General features: G+C 42.6%; 1 protein-coding gene across 1 annotated transcript; it reads right to left on the minus strand.

Annotated features, from left to right (window-relative positions):
• Nucleotides 1-768: 768 nt before the first annotated feature.
• LOC142774770 (protein O-mannosyl-transferase TMTC1-like) lies at nucleotides 769-26,044 on the minus strand. The gene is made up of 15 exons (XM_075875805.1): nucleotides 25,843-26,044; nucleotides 24,942-25,020; nucleotides 19,877-19,980; nucleotides 17,597-17,798; nucleotides 15,666-15,850; nucleotides 9,497-9,664; nucleotides 9,226-9,339; nucleotides 8,602-8,745; nucleotides 6,493-6,704; nucleotides 5,415-5,550; nucleotides 4,344-4,488; nucleotides 3,228-3,365; nucleotides 2,249-2,371; nucleotides 1,253-1,330; nucleotides 769-1,028 (listed from the first exon to the last, which is right to left on the minus strand). The coding sequence occupies exons 1-15, from the start codon at nucleotides 25,926-25,928 to the stop codon at nucleotides 891-893; spliced, it is 2,052 nt and encodes a 683-aa protein (XP_075731920.1). The 5' UTR covers nucleotides 25,929-26,044; the 3' UTR covers nucleotides 769-890.
• Nucleotides 26,045-26,396: the final 352 nt, after the last annotated feature.

Consider the following 26,396-nt stretch of genomic DNA (forward strand, 5'->3'; position numbering starts at 1 on the left):
AACAATTTAAAAGTTTTCGTGTATAAGAAATTTGTGTGCGAAACTCCTGTGTAGTTTTATTTGTTTTGCACGCAAAAAAAAACAAGATTGAATAGGAGTATTTCTGCAATCAACTATGAAAGCAGGAGCAATCTTATTAACGTAGCCCCGCCGAAGTGGTCTAGTAACTAAGGTACCCGGCTGCTGAATCCGGGCTGCGGGGGCTACATTTTTGATGAAGAACAGACACACTGAAGTACCAGCGTTCAAGGGCGCTAGCGGGATGGCTCACTGCTCTCTCATAGTTGAGTACGAAGTACTCAAAATCGTTAAACTTTTTTTTAAACATTTTCGATGGAGGCCAAAATGCTGTAGGCCCATAATCTTTCATAAGCGTCTCTCATAATCATATGCTGGCTTTGGGACGTGAAGCCTAATATATCAATCAATCGTTTTAATCAACACATGAACTTTGCAAAGAAACATGGTGTGGTGAGGCCATGATCACTCCATGAAAATCACTGTGTGACACTGCGGACATTAGAGGAAGGTAAGTACTGCATCAAGCCTCGTCAATTTAGAAGAGTTGCGCGGTGTATAATAAAAAAAGCCCGTTCAATAGTTATCAACCCTTCTATTACAAATATAAAATGTCACAATTTGGGGGGGGGGACATCTCAGCACTGTGAAAGAGGACGTAATGTTTGAAGCACAGTTGATAAAATAAATACACCTATAACGCTTAAATTACTAGTGATTAGACCAAGAACATCTGCATGCTCACTGGCAAAGTTTTCAGGATCTACAAAGCGCGACACCGTGAATCCAGTTGAAGAGGCACCGCCCAAAGCGTCAATGTCTATATGCCGAGAAGCTGCACGGTAACTGCACTCCGTCTTGAAGTATCAGCCCTATACACAGTCATGGAAAGGCGTGAGTGGCCTGGTGATTCGTCGCCTCAACTTGGCCATGTTGTCTGTAATGAGCTTGTTCTCTGGGTCTAATGAGTGGGCAACTTGATAGTGTCGAAAGGCACCTTGGTAGTCACTCTGTGAGACAATGGTTAACACAAAATGTTAGCCAGTAGATCGCACATGAAATTTTTTTGCGTCGGATAATCAGTTGTTTATGCACAAGTGCAGTTCTTGTAAGAGAAAACATAAGGAATAAGCAAACAAGTATCGTGTGTGTTTCGGCGAAGAAAATGAATATTGAAGCATGATAAAACAGATTTTCGGAATGTTCTACCAAATATCGCAACTTCAATGCTCACCTCCAAGTGTTTGATCACAGCGAGATTCAGATGAGCGTGAGCAAGACCAGAATCCAGACGAATGGCCACTTCGTAACTCTGAAACAGAAAACATAATGGCCTTTTCTGTTTTTTATGTATGTTATTATATGAGGAACACGTAGGGGTCATAATAACGACATAATATAAGTGGTCATCTTTAGATGCACGCCGGACGACTGTCTCTTAGGAAAACAATTCATAAGAAATCCACAATTCTGTGGCACTCATCTTTTATTTTCCCTGAAACTTTTGCACAGAAAACTTTTCAGCTTTATTTCAGCCCTTGACGACACAGCACTTCTATAGATAGTAAACGAACAACAATATTGAGTGAGCGATCAAAGACGTAACCTTATAAAATGTTTGTTCGTGAATAAAATATTTTTGTATTCATAAAAACCAAAAATGTATGAGTAGTATTATAGCTTTATACAGCGATATTGCACTATGTTACTGTTTGATTTCGGTTGAAACGTTTTCACACTACTATCTTTAAAATGTTTATTTGCTCCGAGTAAAAATTTGGTCAGATTAAAAAAAAACTCCGTTTTTATGAAACAGCTGCTTCTTGACCTAAAATTATACTTTTACAATATTTTTGCTAATTTTGTTACCTTGTATGCACACCTTCCTGCCCACGCAAAAGTATCTCCAAATTACCGCATAACTATCACCTTTGGCTGAACTTAATGAAACGAAATCTCATACAATATAAAAACTCAAAACTTTCGCAACTCGAACCTGACAGCACAACTCTGGGCCGTTCAGCGTGCCGAGGAAGCCGCTTCGAGACAGGGTCTCGGAACCACATCCGCGGTGGGTGCCCAGGCCCACTAAAAAACGCCGGACTCGAATCGTCTGGATTCGACAAATAAAGTTTATGTTCTTCTTTCGCAACAAAATTAATCAGTTCAAGCCAGTTCGATTAGAAACATACGCTAATTCAGTAAAAACTACATCATTCAAAGAACCAACCTTTGCCGACGAGCTGAGGTCGCCCAAGTCCTTCAGTATGTCGCCGTGATCACTGTGTATTTTCGCACAACGCAGGTCATCAACATCGCATAGCTTCAGAGCCTTCAAAATGTAGTCCAGTGCCTGAAATATTAGAGAGAAATATTAGCAACGTGATGACTAATCCACTGATCAAAAACGTTAGTGCGAGAAGGTATAGCATTTCGGAAAATAATAATTGTATTCAGGACAGCGTGGGCAACTTAATTTGCTGTATAAAATTGGCATATTGTTTATTTAGGTAAAATAAAGATGTATAAGACAAGTTCTTGTAAAATCACACAAATTCTTTACGTATTTTTAGGCGTTATTTCAATTAGGGCGCTTTTTACGGTCTCTTCAACAGTACCGTAGTTATAGAGCACCCTGTGCGGAATTCGCAATGTAATTTAACGACCAATGGGTCGCCTTCTACAAATAATTGGTAAGCAGATCTGAGAAAAGTACTGAATCACATCTCGATTCAACGTCTACATACGAAACTTGGCCACTCCACAACCCAGCCCACAATTTGGCTACTTGCTAGGTACCTAAATTATTTTGAGATGTTAGCCACCAGTTACTGCTTGCTGCCTATAAAAACAAAATCGCATGCTTGCTCATTATTTTCTTTACAGTGATGTAGGGCAAAAAAAAAATGAAACCATTAATTTCTCGCAGAAAAATTAAGTTACCTGAGTTATAGGCTTAACGTGAAACATTATTACAGGGACTGCAGATTTACCCGCGCTATTACATTGGGTGAAATAATATAACGGACGAAGGCCAGTGATATGTTTCTGTGGAAAATGCTGAGAGACAAATATAGAGCAATGGTTTTAAGTACGCGCACGCAAGGAAAACATTGACAAGCAAGTGATATTCCGCGCAGAAACAAATGCTTGGTTCGCACACAAACAAAACAAAATGGTTGTCTAATTCGGTATAAGGTAACAAGTACCTCGACTGTGCGGTTGATGTGGTTGTATAAAAGGGCAGCCGTGTGCAACGCTCTTCTGTCGGTGCTGTTGTGTTCAATCACATCCAGTAGGAGGTCTTCAGCTGCTCGAAAGCTTCTGAGCTGAATCAGGAGCTGAGCCTGAAAATAAAGTTAAAGTAATACACCATAAGAACGGCTATTTGGGCTAGTTGTTTGGAATTCATGGTAATAAGGGCTGCAGCGTGAGCACGAAGGTGCCTTGCTTCACCTTTCGTTTCCCGTTTCTTCTAGCACCTTCGTGCTCACGCTGCAGCCCTTATTACGATGAATACACCATAGGCTGCTTTTCACAGCACGCTAAGTCGGTACAGTACTCATTTATAGCCTTTACATAGTGAAGCACGAATACAAACACGTTCGCTCATAGAAATGCAGATATTTAACACGTATGAATGCAGCAGTGTCTAAACAGCTACTGCAGCAACGAACATCAGCACGCCTTTCCCCTCTCGTAACATATAATTCAAAGTTACTTTAACGTCAACCTCACACAGTCACAAATATACCCCTTCTTTTATTGCACACACTCTCGAGAATGATTTCTATATTTTGAAGAATTCATTATTCTTTTTTCTCAACCATGCACCTTGAGAGGATTTAAGTTGATTTAAATGCATGCACACGCGTCCTGTTTTCTTTACCACCTCGGCTGGTATTACGTCACTGCCTTTCTAAACTAAATTTTTGCATGAAAGTTGCGCTACAAACACAAATCTTTCAGCCGTTCGCGGTGTGTCGCAGACATCAACAGAGAAAGTTGGGTCAGTTTATTGGAAGTACGTTTACAATTCTGGCGGCTCTTTTGTGTTTAAGAGGCAATGAACTATAGCCTGTACTTAAAACTGTGCTTATTATTTATTACAGCCATCTCGCCTGAGAGTAAATAGCAAAAAAGACAAAAAATTTTATGTGCGTAAGTTAGTCATAAGAATAGAACAGAAATGGTCTGCCATTTCTAGTCTGATGTTTCTCTCTTGTAAAAAAGAGCAGTGCGCGAAGGCCAATGATGCCACATATGAGGTGTTAACAAAGATTTTATTGGTAGAATTGAAGTTCCGCTTGGCGTTCCTGACTCACATGGTGAACCCTGCTTTCACGGTGCTCCGGGAAACGCCTATGAATATCCTCAAACAGCTCTCTTGCTTCGGCCAGGCGGCCAGCGTTGACGTAGAACACAGCCAGGTTGTCCATCACCTGTGGATCCGGCTCAACAGCGAGTGCCCTGTCCGTTAAAGAAGAACACATCATATTAAGGAAACTGAAACTGCAAAAATTCGACCTGTATGCCAGATTCACGTATAGCGTGCATGGTGCTGGCTTAACGGCAACGTACGTTTAGTGAGGCTTCTTGAGCGACCGTCCCACATTTGCTCTACACCATCATTTGTATATACGATGAAAAACACCTCTGATACGATGTGTCAAAAGTTATTTTGTAGGAAGTCAAGCTTTTCAAACATGGTTGGAAAGCTCACTCCCTGATACTCTTGATGTCATGCTATGGTAAATGTCACTCAGCCGCTCATTTATTCAAATTGACAATGTGAATATTAAGGCAACATCAGTGTTACCTACTAAATACATCTGAAGCACTAATTGTAACACTAGTGCTATCTGAAACGCTAGAACGCACTAGGGGGCATCGATGCGCAGTTCCTACAGACACGTCAAGGAAACTATTACGTAAAACACGAGTAATACATTACATTATGTTAACTACGAGGAAGCGTCTTGTAAGAAAGCCATCACTGGAACACGAACACTCAGTGACGGTATCTTGTGCAGATTTTCCCCCTAACAACATGGACCAGCTAGTGGCCTTCAATAACATCGGTCTATGCTGAGAATATTTGGCTTACGACGTTTTCAACCAACGCTCACCTTTCTTAAAGCTCTCCCGCGGCTTGGCCCGCTGAATCGAAAACGTAAGAAACTATTGATTTGAGGCACTGGGCGTGGTTCTGATGGTTCAGTGGCATCAGTAATATGTATATGTTGCAAAAGAACCTGCCAGGAAACTTAATCAATTGATCCTCTATTCAGGTCAGCTGTTGTGACATGTGGTCAGTATGTTGTCACAACAACCGGTAAATGGATAGGTTAACGTAGTTCTGTGTATCAAGGTCGGCTGTTGGTATACTGTCTGACCTCTTGTAGAGACTCTCGGCCTGCATGTTGAGGTTCATGCTGTGAAGGCTTCTAGCTGCGTTCAATAGTGCCACGGTGTAGTTTTGCTGGATGTCGAGAGCTTGCTCATATTGTGCCATGGCCTCCTCAGCACGGCCTGCACAAAAAAGCATATCTATGATTACATGAATAAAAACATCAAAAGGCAGAATATTGCAACAATTATTTAATTATATTAGAAATGACACATTATAAAACCAGGGTGTCATTTGTGCGAAGCGGCAGGTATATACTTGAGTACCAACAGCCGTTTTCGTTGAACAACTCTACAATCTGTCTTTCCAGCAATTTCTGCTCGCTTGTAATTTCCAAGTTCGCTGTTTAAAATTATTATCGACGAACGTGCCATGTAGCAGTGCCTCCAAACACTTTATTATTTGACCGCTCCTGCACCATATCATGTTTATACCGTTAAAAAGGTCGGACGACGTGCTAAAAATATAACGGCTGAATATTGAATCAGGAAATGCATCCAGCCGTCTTATTAGGAGGAAGGAGGAGGAAGAAAGTTTAAACGGAAAGACAGGGAGGTTAGCCAGTTCTCAGACTGGCTGGCTACCCTGTGCTGGAGTAGAATTGTCACCTGTACGTTGAAATGGGACCTCGGGAAACTTGTCATACGTTGCCTCGCCGCGGTGGTCTAGTGGCTAAGGTATTCGAATGCTGACCCACAGGTCGCGGGATCGAATCCCGGCACCAGTGAATGCATCGATGGAAGCGAAAATGGTGTAGGCCTGTGTTCTCAGATTTGGGTGCACGTTAAAGAACCCCAGGTGGTCGGAATTTTTGTAGGCCTATTCTACGGCGTCTCTCTAAACCGTATAGTGGTTTTGAGACGTTCAACGACACATATCAATATCGAATCTTGTCATACATTGCAGTAACAATTTTCAAGCGTTTGGCTGATTTGGCTTAGATACAGCTTACCAGACGAGTTACCAGTTATTTAGCTATTGAAGAAGTACTTAACACCTTTTATACATAGCATGACTGTGAACTTAATAGGAATGAATAGAAGCCACAGTACAGCCGGCCTCACCGTGTGACTGAAGGAATGTGCCGTAGTTGTTGCGGGCATCCGCATTTCGGTCATCGCTGCGTAGCGCCATCTGGTGCAACCTCTCTGCTTCAACGAGGTCACCTTTTTCAGCCATGAGGACCGCAAGCGACGAGTATGCCTCGCTGAAGTCTGGATCAAGCTCCACCGCACGTTCCAGCAGAGCTCTTGCGACGTCCTTTTGGCCTTGCTTGCTGCACGTGGGAAAAGAACGCTAACTGTCAAGTTTCTCCTTTTTCACCCCACCATGGTAATCCAGTGACGAAGGTACTTGGCTGCTGACCCGCAGGTTGCGGGAATGAATCCCGGCAGCGGTGACTGCATTTTCGATGGAGGCGAAAATGGTGCAGCCGCGTGTGCTCAGATTTGGGTGCACGTCAAAGAACCCCAGGTGCTCGGAATTTTCGGAGGCCTACACTACGGCGTCTCTCTGAACCATATAATGGTTTTGGGACGTCAAACTCTACTTATCACTATCATCTTCATTACTTCAAATTTTGCGCATTTTTTGCAGTGCGTAGCGCACTGCAAAAAACATTCAAGAAACAAAGCCAAACCAATATAGCTGTACAAGTGACACTTACAATAAAAATGCGCCATCTACAGCTGTGATTCTAACTTGGGTCTTTTGAGTGGGAAGCGGGAATTTCACCTTTTCGGATCCACCCGCAACTTTTAAATCGACGACACAACGCAGACTACCGACAGTGCCACAAGCGAGTTGATCCTGTTTGGGCGTCATTTTTCAAAGCTGGGACCGGGCACTCCTCTCTTTTAGTAGACCTTAACTCAAACAAACTTTGAGTACATTGCCGAAATAAAGCAACGGAAACATCACGTGTTACCAATAACATTCCCATATAGCGAAAAAAAAAATCAAAACAGATAACGCAGCACCGCCTCACACTAGTCGTGAAGATAGTCTATCTCACAGTAAAATAAAGCAAGAGACGGCTTGCTGGTGTGTTTTATGCCCAATTTGTTGAAGCAATACCTTCAAATAATTCTCGTTTATGTCTTTTTTCCATATCTTCAAAGCTCTAACGTCTTCTCCAGCTTCCGTGTGTAGCCGGTTGACGCACACTGCGTGACTGGTGCACGTCAGTCAAACTGAACGGCACCTGAACAAGCGTCAGCATGAACGTAAGCGTACATTAAATAGTGACACAGGAAGCGACTTGGCACTTCATTAAAGCATAAAGTGCGCGTCAAGCTATTGCGCACCTTAGCTGGAGCAGTACCGAAGCCGTACAGAAATGGTACAAGAACAGAGCATCACAGGTAGCCAAGATTGAGACCAATATTCATGTAGCAAAGCAAGCAAAGGACTATTCTTTTTCGACGCCGTTAGCAGTGAAGCAGGCAAATACGCGGTCATTTTTTTCGCTATATGACAAAGTGTTTTAGGGGCGAAGCTCCTTATGGTGTGGCTTGTGCGTTCCGTTGTCGCAGCACGTAACCTGTGGCGCATAACCCAAGAAGGATTATTCTCCTTGAGATACCCGCATACCAGTGGCACTTACCCGCCCTCGGGATCATATCTGTGTGTCCACATGTTACGAAAAACGTAGCATGGGGTCGTTGTCAGGCGCTCGGTGTAACAAAGCGCTGAAAGCACAAATGTGGTACATACTCATGTTTAGTGCTTGAATTATCCGCTGGATGGCATTATTTGGATAAGATGAATATATGATGAAAAGAAGCGAGATGGCGGCACTTGAAGTGCTCACTAGATGGACGGACGTATGCACGGACGGACGGACTGACATAGAGGTGGACAGACGGACAGACACATGGACGCACGGAAGAACGGACGCACGAACGGATGGGCTGACGCCCGGACGGATGCAAGAACGTATGAACGAACGGGCGCACGTAAGGACGTATGGACACACGGATGGAAGCACGGACAGATTGACGGACGCTTCGGTGCACTCATCCTCATTCATTTCGTAAATATGCTGTGAATTTTGTTTAATGGCTTTATATTTACAATCAACGAAAAGTAATGTTTTGTTGCAAGTGTGTGCCTCTTTCCTCTCAGTTTTTAACCTCGCTACACCCACACCTTGCTAGAAAAGTCAAACGTACCTGTAGATATTCGCCAGATTAAAATGAGCCCCCGGGTGGTTTGCATTCACGTTCAAGGCGTACCGGAAGTGGTGTTCAGATTCCTCCGCTGACGTCAGCACAGTGCCCAAGTTATTGTGAGCGCTGGCGTGATTTGGCCACAACCTGCGGAAAGCGGAAAAAGTGTTCAAAGATCACCTTATCGCATCACGCCCCATCACCTGCTACAGTATGCCGCGTCCTCACCAGCGCAAGCGAAGGCTTCAGTAATCGCAGTAAAAATAAACATTCGTTCTCGCTTGTCCGGGCCTGAACAAGCGTAAGTAGTGCAATCCGGTTCAAAGGTTTATTGGCCACAGACAATATTAAAAGAAAGATAGCTTTTTTGGCTGGTATACCTAGTGCGAATGCCCGGATTACGTCGTATTAAAACCTGCATGCCTCATTTTATGATTCGGATGGTATCATTTGAGTACCCGGTTTGTGGTGCAGTCCTTCAATGTCACGCGACGTTTGGTGACAAAAAGAGTCAAAACCACGTCATACATAAAAACAAACAAATAAGCACTAAATGAAGAATGTTTATGGACACGAACACTGCATGTATGAAGCGTTGAGCAAAGATTACAGCGACCGAGAACTCACGCAATCGCTAGTCGGTAGTGTTTGACGGCCAAATCTGACTTTCCAATGTCCTTCTGCAGATTAGCGTAATTGTAATGCACCTTTGCGTTTCCTGGAAGGTCCCTTACACCGGATCTGAAACAGACAAAATGCATCATTCACCTAATGTAAATATAATGAACGAAAGAGAAAAAAGAAAGCGTCCAATGTTGATTCACGTTCTACGTTTGGTGAACAATGAATGTGAAACGAAAGATGAACTGCGCGTGAAAACAGTACGAATTTCACCCACTCGAACAGGGCCTCTCTGGACGCCCACACGATGTTCCTGTTCCAGGTGCGGGCAGCAAAAAGCAGCACCAGAATGAAGCAGATGCTCGTAGAGCACCACCGGAGCACTCTAGAGCACCGCATGTGAAGGCGCCACAGCCCTTCGGCCACCAACAGGGACATGCCGATGCTGTAATAAGGAGAATGGCAGTGCAGCTAACTTGCAGCATCTAATATATAAATGGAACAACAAACAAGAAACTACACATTACGATGGCAAACGAATAAACACCAACAGTTGTGTCTTGTCTATGCCAACTTCGAACTATGAGAAGCTCATATTAATGTCTCTAAAAGATACTGATTACTTGACGAGATGAGCGCAACGCGAAAAGCTGAACCATACGCAGTGTTTTGTGTAAAAAAAATCCGTCTGGGAATCAATGCGATGGGAAACAGCCAGTAAAGAGTCCCATACATTGCTTATTTCGTAATTGGTTGCAAAAGAAGTCATTGGTGTTTTGAGATCTAGTTCACTATTCCAAGTGTTCAAAGTTTTGCTTCATAATTTTCTTAAATTTCAGCACAAGGAAGAACATGAAAACCACCTTCGGAGAACACTTATGTATCCAGGGGGTCCTAGAGACCATAAGGTAGCTCTCAATGTCTCAATCAGCTAGGATTTATAGCATCTTCAGAATTGTGCCCAGGAGCAGTCTAGAATTTTCCGAAAACCAAAAAAGGCAGAACGCCCCAGTTCTGTGGAGGGGCAAATGGAAATACCGAAGAAAAAATGGTCCACTTTGGTGCGCAGTGCTAGCGCCGCCTAGCGTAACGCGCGCGCTTTGAATTTGCGCCCCCCTGTGCTCCGTCCGGCTTTTTGCATCGTCTGCTACACCGTGAGCGCTTTTTTCCGCTGTGAATAGAGCCAATAGGCTCCAGTCCACAAACTTTTAAAGTATATGTAAGTATAAAATCACTCACGTCGACGTCGGAGTAGAGCTTGACGGTTTCCCCCACAAAATTGCGAACTTTCAGTACTTCATCGGTGCGCCTGGTCACCCAGCTTAGCCAAATTTCATCTTCACTGTCGTCATCAAATACCCTGAACAAACATGCCTCCGAAAATTAGAGGCGTGCTATCTTTCTTGCTGTCGCCATACAAGCCGTTGCGCGTCGTCTGCTGATCGTCTGCTACGCGCGCGGCACACAACGAAGGCTGGGATTACACAGCGTCCCTCCAGAAATTTTTTCGGAAGACCTCGGAGCAACAAAAAAAATGTGCCCCAACAAGGTGCGTTTTGGTTACCGAAGATGGTTGGTGCGCACTGGTGCAATTTATCGAATACGTACAGACGCACTGGTGCGCACCGGTGTGATTTCCCGAAGATGCCTTAGTAATTAGCTTTTCAATGACTGCAGTAAGCAGAGAGTTTTGTATTGAAAAATTGGAGGAAGTTGCGTTTCGAAACATTTACACGTGAAAGAATTCCTCTAGCATTTCTGTGCTCCGAGGTATCCCGTGGTAAGGTTTAATTGTACTTTGCATCATTAGCATGCAGGGCGGTGAATATCAGTGAATTGCTTTTTCCCGATGTGACAAACAGCCATAGCTTGGTGTCGCCAACCTGTAGAAGGGCAACCGTTATCATCTTTACCAATGCCCTCGACTTATTGTCAGATTAAACGATGCACGTAACTACCGTGGCCCTTCGGAAAGTAGGATCGCGCCAGTGCTAACTGTCTTGCACGTGTAGTCATGCTAAGCAAAACTAGGTTTCTACGCAGTATCTCGGAGCACAGGCATGCTAGAAGAATTTTTCCAACGTGTAATTGTGTAGAAACGCAACTGTCTCCCACTTCTAAATACAAATATGTCCGCTCACTGCAATCTCTGAAAAGTTAATTATTGAAACCTAGTTAATTGTGCCACTGACAGCCACCAATATTTTATCAATTTGTGTCCCCCTGGATGCGTAACGTATCTGCGAAAATCGATTTCGTGTTCTTCCTAGTGCTGAATTTTAAGAAACCCATTAAGCTTGAATTTGAACACACGGCATATCACATGTTTATTATGTCCAAATGCATGAGCAACATGATATATACACCCCGCGAATGAAACCTATAGGTCCTGACAGACTTCTTAGTGGGAACCGGGCTCTATGAGCGCTTGTGATGGTCCAGGGGTTATTATTTATGAAATGATGTGTTAGTATATTAACTGAGAGTAAAATTAGAAAAATTTGCGTCGGAACATTTTATGACAGTGTGAACTGCTGCAAAAAAACTGTTCATTCACACGCTATTTCAACTAGTATAAAAGTGCTATTATGCGTTTTTTGTTTTTTTTTGCTGATTGTTCATTTTTATTATCATTCAGTATTGATTTTTTTTAATTTCTTTTCGCTGCAGAACTTATTGATATGGAGGTGCTGGGGCAATATGTACGTCAAACTCTCCACAGCAAAACAGTTATAATACAACACGACGGAACAAAAACCGATATGACCGTACGTACATGACCTGGTCATGCATGACCTGCCGCTTACGTTCGTCGTGCACTGATGTCATGCCATACCAATTTATATATATATATATATATATATATATATATATATATATATATATATATATATATATATATATATATATATATCCTGGTAACAAAACTCCGAAAAACGCACCAATATACTATACATACACAATACATAATACATACATAATAAACCTGGCATGAATTTTATGTTAGAACTTGTTATTTATGTTCGTCTCACAAACGCGTCAGGTAATAACAATTTTAGAGCATATCAAGCTAGCTAACCGGTCACAAGCACACCGTAGGCGTGTCATCTAAATGTTGTTCATGACATGCATATGACTTTTTTCATGTTACCACCAGTCAATTCTATTTGTTTTGCAGTCGCGTCCCAGAATACCATTTTTGTTGTACATCAGTGTAGCCAACTAACTGCAAGCGCACCATGCGCGAAGAAAGTAAGTAACGCAGTGCGTGACATGCATGTCCTTATTTTCATGTTACCGCCTAACACTTATGTTCGCTACACATTAACGTTGTATTTAAAAATGAAAAAAAAATAATCTCTGTCTTAGAGGCATTAGCGCAAAGAATACGGAATTGGTGAAGTAAAAAAATGAACTAAATAGCTAAATAAAGATCTGAACATTCTTTCGTTTTTCTCACATTTCCCCACAGCCAAGCGAAGCCTTAAGTGATTTTTATAGCAATTAGCAAGCAGGAGACAATGGAGTCATTAGGACCAACAAGGGAGAGTAGGGGCAGTAATTGGTTCCAAGGCTGTATACGCAAAATAACAGAAATCTGCGAAAAGAATGTGTGAATACACACACAAGACTAACCCCAATCGAATATGTGGCGAACTATCTCCGCACTCTCATTAAGGTGGTGATGCCCAAGGAACGGCTTTCAGCTCTCCCATAGTAGAGTACCGAGTACTCTGAATCGTTAAGCGCCTTTTTCCAAAGCCACAAGAATAGGTACTGAGCAGTGTATGGTATGCTTTCGTTGGCAATGCAAGCGCAAGTTGGTTGGAGACAGCAAAATACCATCTGCGTGGAACACTGCTGAAGAGTCTCAGTAATAATGAAACTGCAGTAAGCGAATATCTTACTCCACAGAGTAGAAAATATGTTGTCCCAAAAATACGTAAGCAGGGACGCGCAAGGAGAAAAAGAATGACAGTGACGGCGCCGAACGACCATACCGGGAATTTACTAAAACAGCTGAGGATGTACTTACCTAGGAATTGACATCATGTAGAAAAAAAGGCCTGTCCTCTGTTTTTTTTTTTCTGGATATGAACAGACAAACCGCTTTATATATTTGTTCGCGGAATAGCCGTTTGCATTTTCACTATTTTTGAATAAGCTACGAAGCGATTTGTGCGTGCGTGTACACAACAAATTGCGGCAGTGAAATTGCTGGGTGAACGTCGTACAGAATAGAGAAACACGACCACGTCAAAGAACGTATCGAAAATTCTAATATTTTTACAAAACACCGCGGAATAAAATTTAGCGCTGTTCGTGCTCGTGAAGTTTACGTGATATCGATGTAGGAACCAAGACGGTTAATCAGGCGTTAAAAAATAAGGTGCGTTGCAGTTCTTCGTATGACAGTAGTTCGACTGAAGACGCAGAAACATTTACAAGTGCTTGTCTGTATGTTATAGCAAGCTTCTTCTTGAGTACGTCCAACAGAGGCAATTCAAATGCCCCCGAAACCCACACCTCCGGTGAACATGCAAGGTTCCCAAGTTGCTCTGAACTTTAGAAGTACAGGGCAACATGGTAATTTAAAGCGATGACAGAGTCCTTGAACAGAAGGTATCGCTGCAGCGATACTTAATGTTTAGAAATCTTGCATTTCATATGTACGTGTGTTTTTAACTCGCGCTGTTGAAATTAACGCGGGGTACAAGGCATCAACGCAGGCACATAGGTTGGGAAGTATGGTGTGAAGTTTTAGAAACATGGAAGCTCATATATAACGCAAGTAGGCCAACAAGCTTGTTCACAGGAGACAAACGCTACGTTCCCCATTTTGTTTGCTTGATCATGAGAAGCATCGAATTGCGAAAAGAGAGCAGGAAAATCTTGCGTCAGCTGCCCGTAAAAAACAGTTGCATCCCCAGACGAAAAAATCTTATAAATTGAAAAACGAAATAAACAACAATATGTTTGCATAGGTATTAAAAATATTCAATTAAAATGTCAGTTTCATACGAAACGCGAATTACGCTGAGTCCAGCAATGCATCAAAGCGGTGATTAAGATTGAGGATGGTTACTTGTTCGTCTGTTGTGTTGAAGTAAACGTTGCCGCATTCTTACATTTTTCCACTAATAAAGAAGTCATGTTAAACTGTTACTTAGCTCTTCCGCGTGAGACTAATATAACAACAGTTCAGTGTTTCAACTTCTTCACAAGCTTTCTCTATAATTGTGATCTTTGTGGAGTTGCCTGTAAAGGGTGCTTCGTTGTATATTTAGTGTTAATGTGGCAAAAGTACTCACTGCCCGAAAAGCCCTTTTGAAGGTATATAGGAATTAAATAAAGTGCACACCGGCGATGGCGTACACACACCGCATGAAATGAACCCACTTGCCAGAGTTATAAAGTTTTGCATTCCGCTATTTATTCTAATTATAGTTTTTATGCTCGCTATTATCCACGCGCTTCTTAGTGAACGCGGTGTCAAATTCTTCACAGAGTGAGGTGACTACGTCAAAAATGAAAGTGGACTGTTCGCAAACATACTTTCTATTTTCCAGCTCGCAGCTCTTTATGCTTTTCCTTGTTCAGATAGTGCAAACAGGAATGATCACTCTGAACGAGTACACGCTTGCTCAATATCTTTTAACTTTCACTTCGCTCCCATAGCACAATCGCCGAGTTTTTTTTTTCTGATGTGGAATGCGAAACCTAAGACGGGCGAGTCTGTTAGGTGACTGAATATTATATACCTTCACAATATAATCTGTCACGTGACTAAAATTGCGTAACATCACGTAAAGCTCGCTCACCTAACTATAACCGCGTAACAAAGTCACATGACTGAACATCATATAACGCTCACGTCAACTCTCTTTGTCTACATTTGTTGAAAAAACACTCGCGTCACCAAAAATTGTGCTACGCCTAGTCGCATGACTAAAAAGACGTAGCAATTAGTCGAGTGGCTGATATCAGGCTGCATCGCATCACAGCCAGTTAGGTCACATGTTGCGTTGATATATAAAACTCGTAATCGCTACTCACGTGGCATGTTACCTTTATAAACCACATAACAGTAGAGTGACCTTACTAAAATCACATCAGGTAACAGATAGAAACGGGACATGTCCAGGCATGTCTGGGCATACTTATTACTACTAGCGAAAACATAGGATATGTCGCAAATATTTGGCATTACTAGCATAAGCTTGGTAAAAAAGTAGTTTCACTGATAGTTGCAGCCTTTTGCCACTAGATAAAGGCTGCAACGTCTTCTTGAAGGACGTTTTGCACGGTTCAACTCATATATAAAAGTTATTTTTTACATATCAGATTCAATCATATCATTCCGCCTTTTGAACACCATTCGTTATCCGCTATCATAGGTACACATACGACTATTATCATGTGCGCTGTTAAAAGGTATTCCGTACCTGGGAATATAGAGCACTCTCTCAGCTACGACGAAGCCAACGGTCACGAACAGGTTGGACGCCGGAAGGAATGGCAGCACAGTCAGGAGCAGGGGCACCAGTAGTCTTAATGAAGGGTCGCGCGGTTGCTCAGTGTTGTTGTAGTAACAGTGTTGTTGTAGTTGTTCTCTTGATCCAATGGCAGGCTTCATGCGTCACATGAAATGATACCAATCGCTCAAAGTTCTCAAACAATCCTATCATGCTAATATTGATGACAATTGCGCGCATTGTATGGTTACAAAAAATCACACCATATCCACGGAGTAAGTGAACTCTGGAGGGCGTAAATATATGATGATGAGTGGGGCGAAGCGTCCGTCAGTTTGTCCGCGCTCGCGTCCATCCGTTCGTTCTTGCTTCCGTCCATCAATGCGTCTGTCCGTGCATTCATTCGTCTATCCGTGCGTCCGTCTGTCCGCACGTCCTTCCGTACGTCTATCCGTCCATCTGTCAATGTGGCCGTGCGTTCATCCGCGTGTTCATCCTTGCGTCCGTCCATCCCTCCATCCGTGCATTCATCCGTGCGTGTGCTCCTCCGTGTGTCAAACAGACAGACAGACGACGGACAGACGCAGGCGGTGGATGATTTACTGTTTGTCGATGAAACCCCCCGAAGCTTCACTTCACTCATCATCATTCACTTCGTGGATATGCTTTGAGGTGGTTACTACATACATGCATACATACAGGTGACGAGCTAAATACGCCTCAAGGGGCTTCGCCCCTTAAATGTTTCGCCTGAAGACACACACATGCAAAACACAAATACACTCACGCACACGTGTACATATGTTAAAGGTAATACTTAAAGTGGCAGAAAGTAGAGCTAATCAGTAAGGACTTATCATAGAAGAAGATAACACGTGCAGACTGGGCCGCAACAGAAGGGACCAGACGGCGTTTGTGTTGTCTTGTTTCCTTTATTTGTGTTTTTGTTTGCACACTCTGCCTTCATTATTACTTTTGCCTTTAAATGTTGCTTTCATCTCAGGTAGTAAAGGTGTCTTTCTTTCTTTTATAATGAGCAAGCCCACTATAAGTTTATGATTGTGAATGTTTAATCGGTCCCACTGAAATCACTGACTGTGTTACTGCCAGAACAGCCAATATACTATTTTTGAGAAAATTCTGCGACTTCAATTTTTTTATGGTAGAGGACATAAAATAGTGAAGAACACAAGGAAACAAAAGTTCGCCCCATTACAAATGTATGTGCATAGCCATTCACCTTCATTCATTTATTTTCTTCAAGAAAGAAGAGTGAAGCAGTGTATAAAAGTACTCTTGAAACTACTGGTCCAGTTATGGGGAAACTTGTTGGCCTGTTTTACAAAAAAACCCAGCTAATGGACGATTTATCTCATGACCCTCAAGAAGAACAAGTATCGAAGAACCGTCAGCGGATGACTATAGCAATGTAGAGCTTCCCTGCAACATGACATACAGGGAATTCGCGCAAGTAGGCTTAAACGTCATTACCATATCCGCTGTGAGGAGAATAAACATACTGACCAGCTGGACTGAATACATGTTGGCTACACGCTTAATACAAGGCTTAATACGCGCTAGCCTTGTGATGGTAATGGTGGTTGATCTAGTGATGGTTTCTCGTGAACCGACGCTAGATAGTGCTTTACATATTCGAAATTTGGATGCGTTCGACCTACCGAAGCAAACATAATAATAAAAAAAAATCATATAGTAAATATAGAACGACCGTTCGGTGAAAGTATATTCTTAGTAACACCATGATCAACACAAAAATTGCAATTCCAGTGCCCCCCCCCCCTCCTAAAAAAACATACATGAAATTGAAGTTAACTCATTGCTATTCCGTTTTTAGGCAAGGCCCGTAGAACAAGAAAATATGAAACGTAATGGCAACTCACGCTGCTTTCTCTTTTCAATCTCGTCAAAGTCTGCCAGCCAAGAGCCAATAGCGAAGTGATTAACGCCAGTGTAGCCAGATTCCTGCAGTCACACGGTGATGTCACGAGAGGTATACTGCCCATCTGCCAATCGTATGACAGGGTACGTGGACACAGCAAGATCCAGGCGTTGAAGGCACACAAGTAGCTGTAAGTCAACAGCCTGTCGCAAGGAAAAGGAAAGAATCAGGATGGGCGACGTGCACTCGCAAGGCTTATCATAAAATGAGCATCGCCACCTAATACTGTTTGTGCAGTGCTGCCAACACGCTGTGTACTTTTTGTGAAGTGAAAGTAGGATGTTAGCAGGTGCTCAAATCTTTTATGTAGCTGCCAGTAATTGAGTATACCGTTTTCCTGGAGTATTGTTTTTTGGAGTTGGTAGTAATGAAAATACTCTATAGTATTTTTACTACTCAAAACTCTATCTATACACTAGACGTATACAATAGAGAAGTAATAAAAGCTGCGGCATATATAAACTTGTTTACTGAGGAATTAAATTTTACTCGGAACTGTGCATTTAACATTTAAGCGTGCATAAATGTTCTGCACTACATTTTTATCGCGTTCCTCTATACCCGACTTCGTTTGTTTGGTTTTTTTTGCTTGACATTTTCTCACTGATTCTTTTATTTTGAAACATCATGTTCGCCATCGTGGAATCAACAGTGGACTAATAAAAAATTATTCAAGATGCGCATTTTAAAATGCCTGTCTTTTCATAATGCTGTTTCTTTCTATCATTTGAAAGTAACGTCTTATACCAAGTAACGCAAGACTTGCGTTTGAAAATCTTAACTTTATCTCTGTGACGTTTCGCGAGTTTTTATATATGTTCTGAAAGTTAGAGATAGAGTATACGAGATTTCATAATGACTAATACCCCTGTCACACGGGCACTCGCGAAGACCGTTTAACTCCCTCGTCCTTACGACAACGAAGATGCGGTCCGTGTCATACGGCCACCCTTACGCAAACGAAGGTAAATGGAGCATTTCGCAAAGGACGTTCAGCGATCTCCCTTCGCAGCGAAACGAGGTACTCTCGTCCCCAGCAGTCTAGAGGTCAGAGAAAAATTTCGAGCACTAAGTGGCCGCAGTGAAAGAATAATACATTTTGGCAATGATAAACGTTCTTTCGTTGTAGTACTTATTCACAACGGGTGTTTCTTTACATATATTTACGCCCTCCAGAGTTCACTTACTCTTGACATTGATGCCCTACACACCGTGCCTCGCGAGTCGGGCCGGCCGGCGCCAGCCGATCAACGTCATTATTAGCGCAACATCGCACCACTTCCTCACGTCGTCCGCTGTGTCACTCATGGCTGAAGAACACAAAATGTGCGCTCACGAGGCAAGGAAACATAGGAAATTTCGTACCAGGCATGTACACAGGCAACAAAACAACTAAAAGCACAATGTGGCCAGCGTCACTACTGCATTTAGCAAATGCGCTTTTATTTGAAATTATTTTTAATGGTTGGTTAGTCACATACCTACTTAATAGTACTTTTTGTAAAAACCGCATAACGAAGATTCTAAAAAAAATCAAGAGAGATGAAATTAGAACACTTTCCCGAAAATCAAACAGCGCTAGCTGAGCCCCCTCGCGGCAACTGTTACAACCTCTTCATTGCCGTGTGACATTGCCACAACTCCTTCCCCGTTGAACCCCCTAAGGGAGATTTACGTTGACGGTGTTCAACGGAGTTTGGTGGTGGCCGTGTGACAGGGGTATAAAAGAGAAAACATTGTAAGAATTCAGTTTTCGACTATTGACATTAATTCAATCTTGTTCTTTTCTATACAAGGAACTGCTTGCTCCCAAATAAAGATCGCTGATCTGAAATATTTTGTTAAGCGATGGGTCTGCGATATTGTGATACAATATACACTTTTCATAACTGTAAAGCAAGCTATCAAAACTAATGGTGGATAGGCAGTTACTGCAGAGAGGTTCTTTGTGCAATGTTTATTTGCGCTAAGACATCAAAAATATTGACTTTCCTCTCTTGACATAAACAGGCGTTACCGACAAGCGCCAGCGCGTGCAACTAGAAGTTCGCCTCGACCTGAAAGATGCCGACATTAGTTGAGGGAATGTACAATGCGGAAAGGTGCACTTGCTGATAATAAAGAGGTATAATAATAGTTATAAGCCGGTATTGCATTTGTAATGAAACCTAATGATTTGGTATACTTACTACCACTAGCCATATTTGAAAGGTATGTTCACCTGGTTGTACGCATCGAGGAGAAGGCTGCAGGGTTGTCCATCTCAGAAAATTCAGGAAAGCTTCCTTGCAGAATGCATATCCTGAAGCATAGGAGCAATATCGTCTGCACATAGAAATGAAAAACACGATATCAGCGCAATAGATGTCATTGCCTAGTGCTTTCCTTGCTTTAGTTTCTGCCAGTGATTGCTCCGAAAACATCATAAATTTCCTGGGTTCATTCAAGACAACAATTCCCATCCACCGGGGAGTTGCGCCAGTCTATGGACTAAACTAGTAGACATTTCTCACATTGCAAAGGAAGGCAATTGATAAATATATGTCATGTGAAGGAATTAATAAAGGTACAGAGCCTTGTTTGTTGAACGCTATTTGGTCGGAAGCCACGAGATATACGGCAGAATGTTTTTGCTTGCTGCTATACTTAATTTCTTTTTGAGAGAACCTAATGATTTATTTTAAAGAACAAAAAAAAAACAGTAAACCTTCTACGTCTATTCGCCGACACTTCAGTCACATTTTGGTTGGGACAACATTGCACTTTATGAGCCAGCACGCGTATAGGAATCACTGTGATTATCATTATTTTCATTGTTTTGTTCACCTGCATCTTTCTGAAGTTTTCATTACCTGAAAACACGTTTTTTTTTATAACTAATGACGCCGGAAACACACGGGATTTAATGCGAAACAATCTTGTTCCCGCTGTAGAGGCAATGGAAAGCGAGCAAACACGGGAAAATATGGCGAGCTAGACAGGATCGAGAATTGTGATATCGCCATGGTATTGTTACAAATTTCAGGAAGTGACTACGCACCACTAGCGCATACTGGCCATACAAGAAAGCAAGATCCAGAGCATATAAGTACGCGTGGACGTTTACTCATTGAGGGAAGCCTGACTAAAGCAATAGCGACTGTTTCGCTTTGTTCTATCACTCCTGCACAGCGTGGCAACGCTATTGTTCTGATGCGAGGCATACCTATTCACGGATGGTTCCAAACTGCGCCGTTTATCGATCGCCATTCGTTGCTTTAGAAAAGCGTGTAGGCCATATACGCGATAAGAAATCGTCATACTCACTACCAGGGGTCCTATTCCTTTTGTACTACGCTACTGAGTAGGGTTTGTTAGCAAGTAATAATGACCAGTAAAGACATTTTGCCTGGTTGTAATCGGCATAGGCACTGCCACGGGCCCTATTCCTTTTGTACTACGCTAGAGAGTAGCGTTTGTTAGCTAGTATTGGTGACCAGTAAATACATTTCTCTTGGTTGTACAGAGATTACAGAGCTTGGCTGCTGACACGAAAAATCAATCCTGGCTGAAACGTCACATTTCAATGCAGGCGAATCGTCTGGCACCTGCATAGGCAACTGTGTGACGTCAGTTCCATGTAAATGAACGCCAGATGATCGAAACTTTCAGGACGTGACTCATCCATTTCGTAGCTCTCGCTCGTAAAATTCAAGATATGACATTCATACTGAACAGAGAGTTGTGAGAATGATTAGTCCATACGTGCCAGGATAAATTGTTGGTTTCATCATTTTGCATATGCATGTGGAAGAGATTACAAGTTCTCAACACGCTGAAAATATGTGCTGGCATTGATCATACATAGCGCCAATGGTGGCTTCATATAAAGATTTTTTACTCTTATAATGTCATCGTTATCACGGGAATAAGACGTGTAATAAAATAGGTTTACAGCCTATGAAGCAAGACTTTAGAGCAATTTTCCTTTGAAATCAATGTGAGAGTAACATAAGGCTGGCTCTTAAAGGACTGAGTTGCCACAAATCGACACACCTTTCAATTACCTTCTTGTCGATTTGGCAAGTGAACTGCAGATAAGTGCGTTCCTGCTTGAGAAATTGGCAAGACCATTCCATCAATTACAGTCTCGGGGCCCATACTATTGACACGGAAAAGAACATTGCCTCTTCATGCTATATATATATATATATATATATATACGTATATATATATATATATATATATATATATATATATATATATATATATATATATATATATATATATATATATATATATATATATAAGGCTTATATGCAGAGGAATAACTTCGGTGTTGCCGCAAGGTTATAAGTATGAAAATAGATGCGCTTTCACATAACAACTGTTTGCAGAAGGGCTTTTCTTGAAGAGCGAGTTGGTACATGATACTGAGGAAAACAGCGCGAAAAACGGGATGAAGAAAATTTCAACACACGACACAAGCGCTGTGTTGTGTGTTTAATCTTTGTCTGTCCCGTTTTTTGCACTGTTCCCCTCAGTAATAATTGTCAACAGCGCGCCACTCTTTCTCCCACAGTAGGTCGGAGCTCCTGCTATCAACACAAAATAAGAGTACTGCGCGGTAGAAAACGCGGACGGGAAAAATACAAAGACAAGCGTCTTTTTACCGTCCGTGTTTTCCAACGCGTAGTTCTCTTAGATTATATATCACCAACTGGTTCAATCGTCCACCTTGATCAACACGAAACAACGGTGCCAAAAGTGTACCAAGAGTGGCCGTTCACGTATAGATGCGCTCGGCACATAACAAATTGCCACCAGCGGTGACACGTGACGTATGGCCCTTAGTGCCAGCATGCGCTGCCCGCGGGAAGCGCTTCTCACCAACGCCGTCACCACGCATGGTTCTTGTTGTGATCATCTACTGTGACCACGCCGCAAGAAACTTGGTTACTTGGCAAGCGCATGTTCACTACAAATAGTATTGCTCCTGAAAATGCTAGCCTTGCTTCGTAAAACATTTTAATGTGTTGTTATCACATCCATTGCTTTGCCCTTTTGGCTAAACTGTGACACTTTTTTTGTGCAGGTCATTTTTTGGATGCCTGCAGTGAGCTATTATCAGTGTCGTTCTCCAGGATCTCTGATGCCCACTGCTACAAGCTGCCTGAATTATCGAGAAATCCGTGATATTGATTCATTGACGCTGATCGTTTCGACTCTTAGTACACAGACTACGGGTTTAGTGTCACCGTCAAAACTGGTACTTTTCCCACCTAGGTGGTCTAGTGCCTAAGGTACTCGGCTGCTGACCTGCAGGTAACGGGATTGAATCTTGGCTACGGCAGCCGCATTTTCAATGGAGGCGAAAAGGCCATAGGCCCGTGTGCTCAGATTTGGGTGCACGTTAAAGGACCCTGGTTTTCAAAATTTCCGGAGCCGCCCACTACGGCGTCTCTCATCATTATTTGGTGGTTTTGGGACGCTGAGCCCCCCCATATGAAACCAAATCACTAAGAGAGGTACTTTGATGACTGGGCCCTTTAATTAATTGTCCAGCCAAGTGCCGTGTTTATATTCGAAAATCCTGGAATATCCTTGCTTCAAATTTTTTCTCCTGTAATCATTATCCACAGGTGGTCAGCTCAAATCAACAAGCTGATGTCGGTCACAGTCTCCGCCTCAGTTGAGTTATTTTTATCAGCAATACCTTTTTCTTTGTGACGCGACTTCTGTGTTAACCATCACATGTCGGCAAAATAATGTCGTCACAGATAAACGGTACGACAATAACCCAAATGGTGTGGTTTTGAGAATGGTGTAGGCTACGCAAGGAAACTTAAAAAATATTTTGTTGCCCCGCAGAAGTTGGAGAAACGATGTCAAACATGTTTAATAAAGATATAGTTTTTCCCAGCAGATTGAGTTGCATTTTTTTCAGCTAGAACATCGGTGATGTATGATCTCTAGCTTCCTCCAACGAGAATCTCTCGGATGTAGCGGCATGTGTTACCACTGACGACAAAGGCGTGAAAGATCTGCCGGTGCACTCCTGTGTCTGTCTTCGCGCAACCACTTGGAGAATTCTTGTCGCATAGCATCACTGAGTGTGACGTCCCTCTCGTGCATCCTGAAACCTCTGCTTGTAACGCCATTTCCGCTGTAGCCAATTTACTTACGCAGTGAGGGTCCCACATACTCAATGTGCGCCTTCCATGACAAGCTGAGCACGTAATTTTGACATGGAAAGAACGTGCCTGATGGCCTCGGGACGTGCATTGATAGCAGCGGTTGTCTTTCGTCAGTATTCCTTTCTTAGAGTCGAGCGAGAGGTTCACATCACAGGCGCATGTACCGTGTTTTTTTTCGATTTGCAGAAAAAACACTAGCTCTAGCTGTTTGATGTGCTGTGCGGTACCGAAGCGGTACTGCCGCCTCGACCTTTATGATGACTAAGAGTGTGGTCAATGAGAGGTCATTCTGAAAACGGCTGACACTGATCCGGCTTTCTATCTGTTTCAATGCGTGTGAAGGTAAGCAGCTCTTTTAATTTTGAATTAGAGGTTGCAGCTGTTAGTGCTGGGTCAAAGGCATTCGTAGAAGGCTCGTGTCTTAAAGCGTGGCCGCGCTTTGCTCGTGTGCACGCCAGTACGATATCATGTGGCGAAGATTCTCTTAGAATGTCAATGAGCAAGAAAAAGTGACCGTTGGTACGTTTAGCGCCGTGAGATATCATACGTTGAGCTGAGTGGTATCGTAAAGTGGCCGGAGGCCATGTACGCCACTTTCATACTTTATGTGAGGTAGATTTCGAAACGCTGATAGCTGGTGTTGCTCGATCCGTTTTTTCTTGCCGTCCCACTGTGGTCCCCGGTTTCGGCACCACGCAGTAAAGAAACCTATCGATTGGCAAAAAAGCCAGACCAAACGCCGTTCATGGTTTCAACGTCTTCGTTTTGTCTAGCAGTGCTCGCGTGCACACGTTTATACTACACATTTTTCTCCACCATAGCTGCGAGTACACCACTCCACGCACGAACTAGTTACAGGCAGAAGTAATATGGGTATGCTTCACTTGACCTATAACCTTCAGCACTTCATTGGATATGTCAGTTGTAAATATAGAAAAAACTTTTCACGTTTTTCAAGTGTAAGGCATGAAAAGCGTAATGGTCTTTCGTCGAACCCTTTAAAATGTCTGTTAGCTAGTTTGAGAGTTACCACATAATTACAGATGTCCAGATATCTACGTTGAGAACGTTTATACCACGCAGGTAAATGTGAAGCATTGGATCACTTACCAGTGTCGTGAGAGCCACAAGCTCTGAATCGGTGATGCATCGGTAGGCAATACCTCGTATGCAGTACCTGCAGACTGGCCTGAAAGTCAGTTACACGTACTTTTTCAGGTTTCGAAAGTGTGGTCGTTAAATTTTATATGTACATGTCTTGCACTTTCTCACAGATACGCTCAATGGCTCTGGTGTAATACAATTCAATAACACTGTTTGAGATCCCCAATTATATCTACTTCGATTTGAAGTACTGTGGCTTGCCTTGAAGTCGAGGGTTTGACGTAAACGCGATTTATCTTCATAAAACACGAGGCTGCAAAATCTGCCAACCAGAAGTTTAGGCCTGCCCATTCAGTATGAAACAAAGGCAACTTATCTGTATTTACAACTCTGAAACAAAGCTACAACACGAGGGTCGCCTTCTGTTGCCCAAGAATATAGCTACCACAGTGCGAAAACGCCACTGAAAACATTATGCTAAGCTTTGTGATAAAGCCTAATCAAGCATTGCATCAGATAGGACAAAAGGGAGAACGACCTCGTCAATTAGTCTCACCTTGCTGTCTTTTCCAAACGTTATCTGATGCGCTGTTTCATTCAGTTCCAAATTGGAACCCCACTAACACTAATGCATTCTTATGAAGGTTTTTTCTGTCATCTCTCATACGTAAACATTTTTTTTTCAGTCAATTCGAAGTGAACTCTGAACACTTGATTGAATGCACGAGTTAGTTAAGGAGCAGCGAATGATTTGTACAGAATTTCGTGAAGCTATGAATGCCGTAATTAAGGTTGCATGCTTGAGCGTAGGAAATGACCAACTAGTAATCACAGCGCGCTATATGCAGTAAAGAAAGCATCATGATGTATTTCAGCACAAGAAACTGTATATAGTCAAAGAACTTACCACGTCCAGCATCCAGCTTTGCGGCGTTGCTTCTCTTTTCCTGGGTGCATAGATCCACGCACTAATGTGCTTATCCTGAGAGCCATGCACAGCGGCAGAACTGTGATGCCTTGCTCTTTGGAAAGCAGCGCACATAAGGATAGCAGACCACTAGCTGCGAGCCACTTTGACTGTCCATGACTCCCTTGGACATCTCGAGAAAGTTGGCAGCTGTTGCTATGAAAAAATAAAATAGAGTGCACTTCTCTAAACTGCCTCATATTCTGCCCTATCATATCTGTTTGCGAGGACAACACGAGTATTTCGAAACATTTTGTTAACAGCAGGCTGGCCACATGCAAATTGTGAGGAGAAGTTTGTGGGGCACCTCAACCACCTAACCTATGAGATTTAAGATTTGGTTTATTTTCCCCACGTAGGTACATTTGTAGGAAAGCGAACATTTAATAATTGGGGGGAGGGGGGGAGGATGACAGAATGAAAAATGCAATATATGTAGCTTCACTGGCTTCGCTACCCACATGGCATAAAAAGAGCAAGATGCCGTGCGGAGA

The sequence above is a fragment of the Rhipicephalus microplus genome, chromosome 10 (assembly GCF_043290135.1).
Source record: "Rhipicephalus microplus isolate Deutch F79 chromosome 10, USDA_Rmic, whole genome shotgun sequence".
In the NCBI taxonomy this organism is placed as follows: domain Eukaryota; kingdom Metazoa; phylum Arthropoda; class Arachnida; order Ixodida; family Ixodidae; genus Rhipicephalus; species Rhipicephalus microplus.

Coding starts and splice junctions, on each gene's coding strand:
- LOC142774770 (XM_075875805.1), bottom strand. CDS start 25,928: ATGGCTCTCAGGATAAGCACATTAGTGCGTGGATCTATGCACCCAGGA. Junction 25,021..25,842: donor AAAGCTGGATGCTGGACGTG/GTAAGTTCTTTG, acceptor ACTGACTTTCAG/GCCAGTCTGCAGGTACTGCA. Junction 19,981..24,941: donor TTGTGGCTCTCACGACACTG/GTAAGTGATCCA, acceptor TTCTATGTGCAG/ACGATATTGCTCCTATGCTT.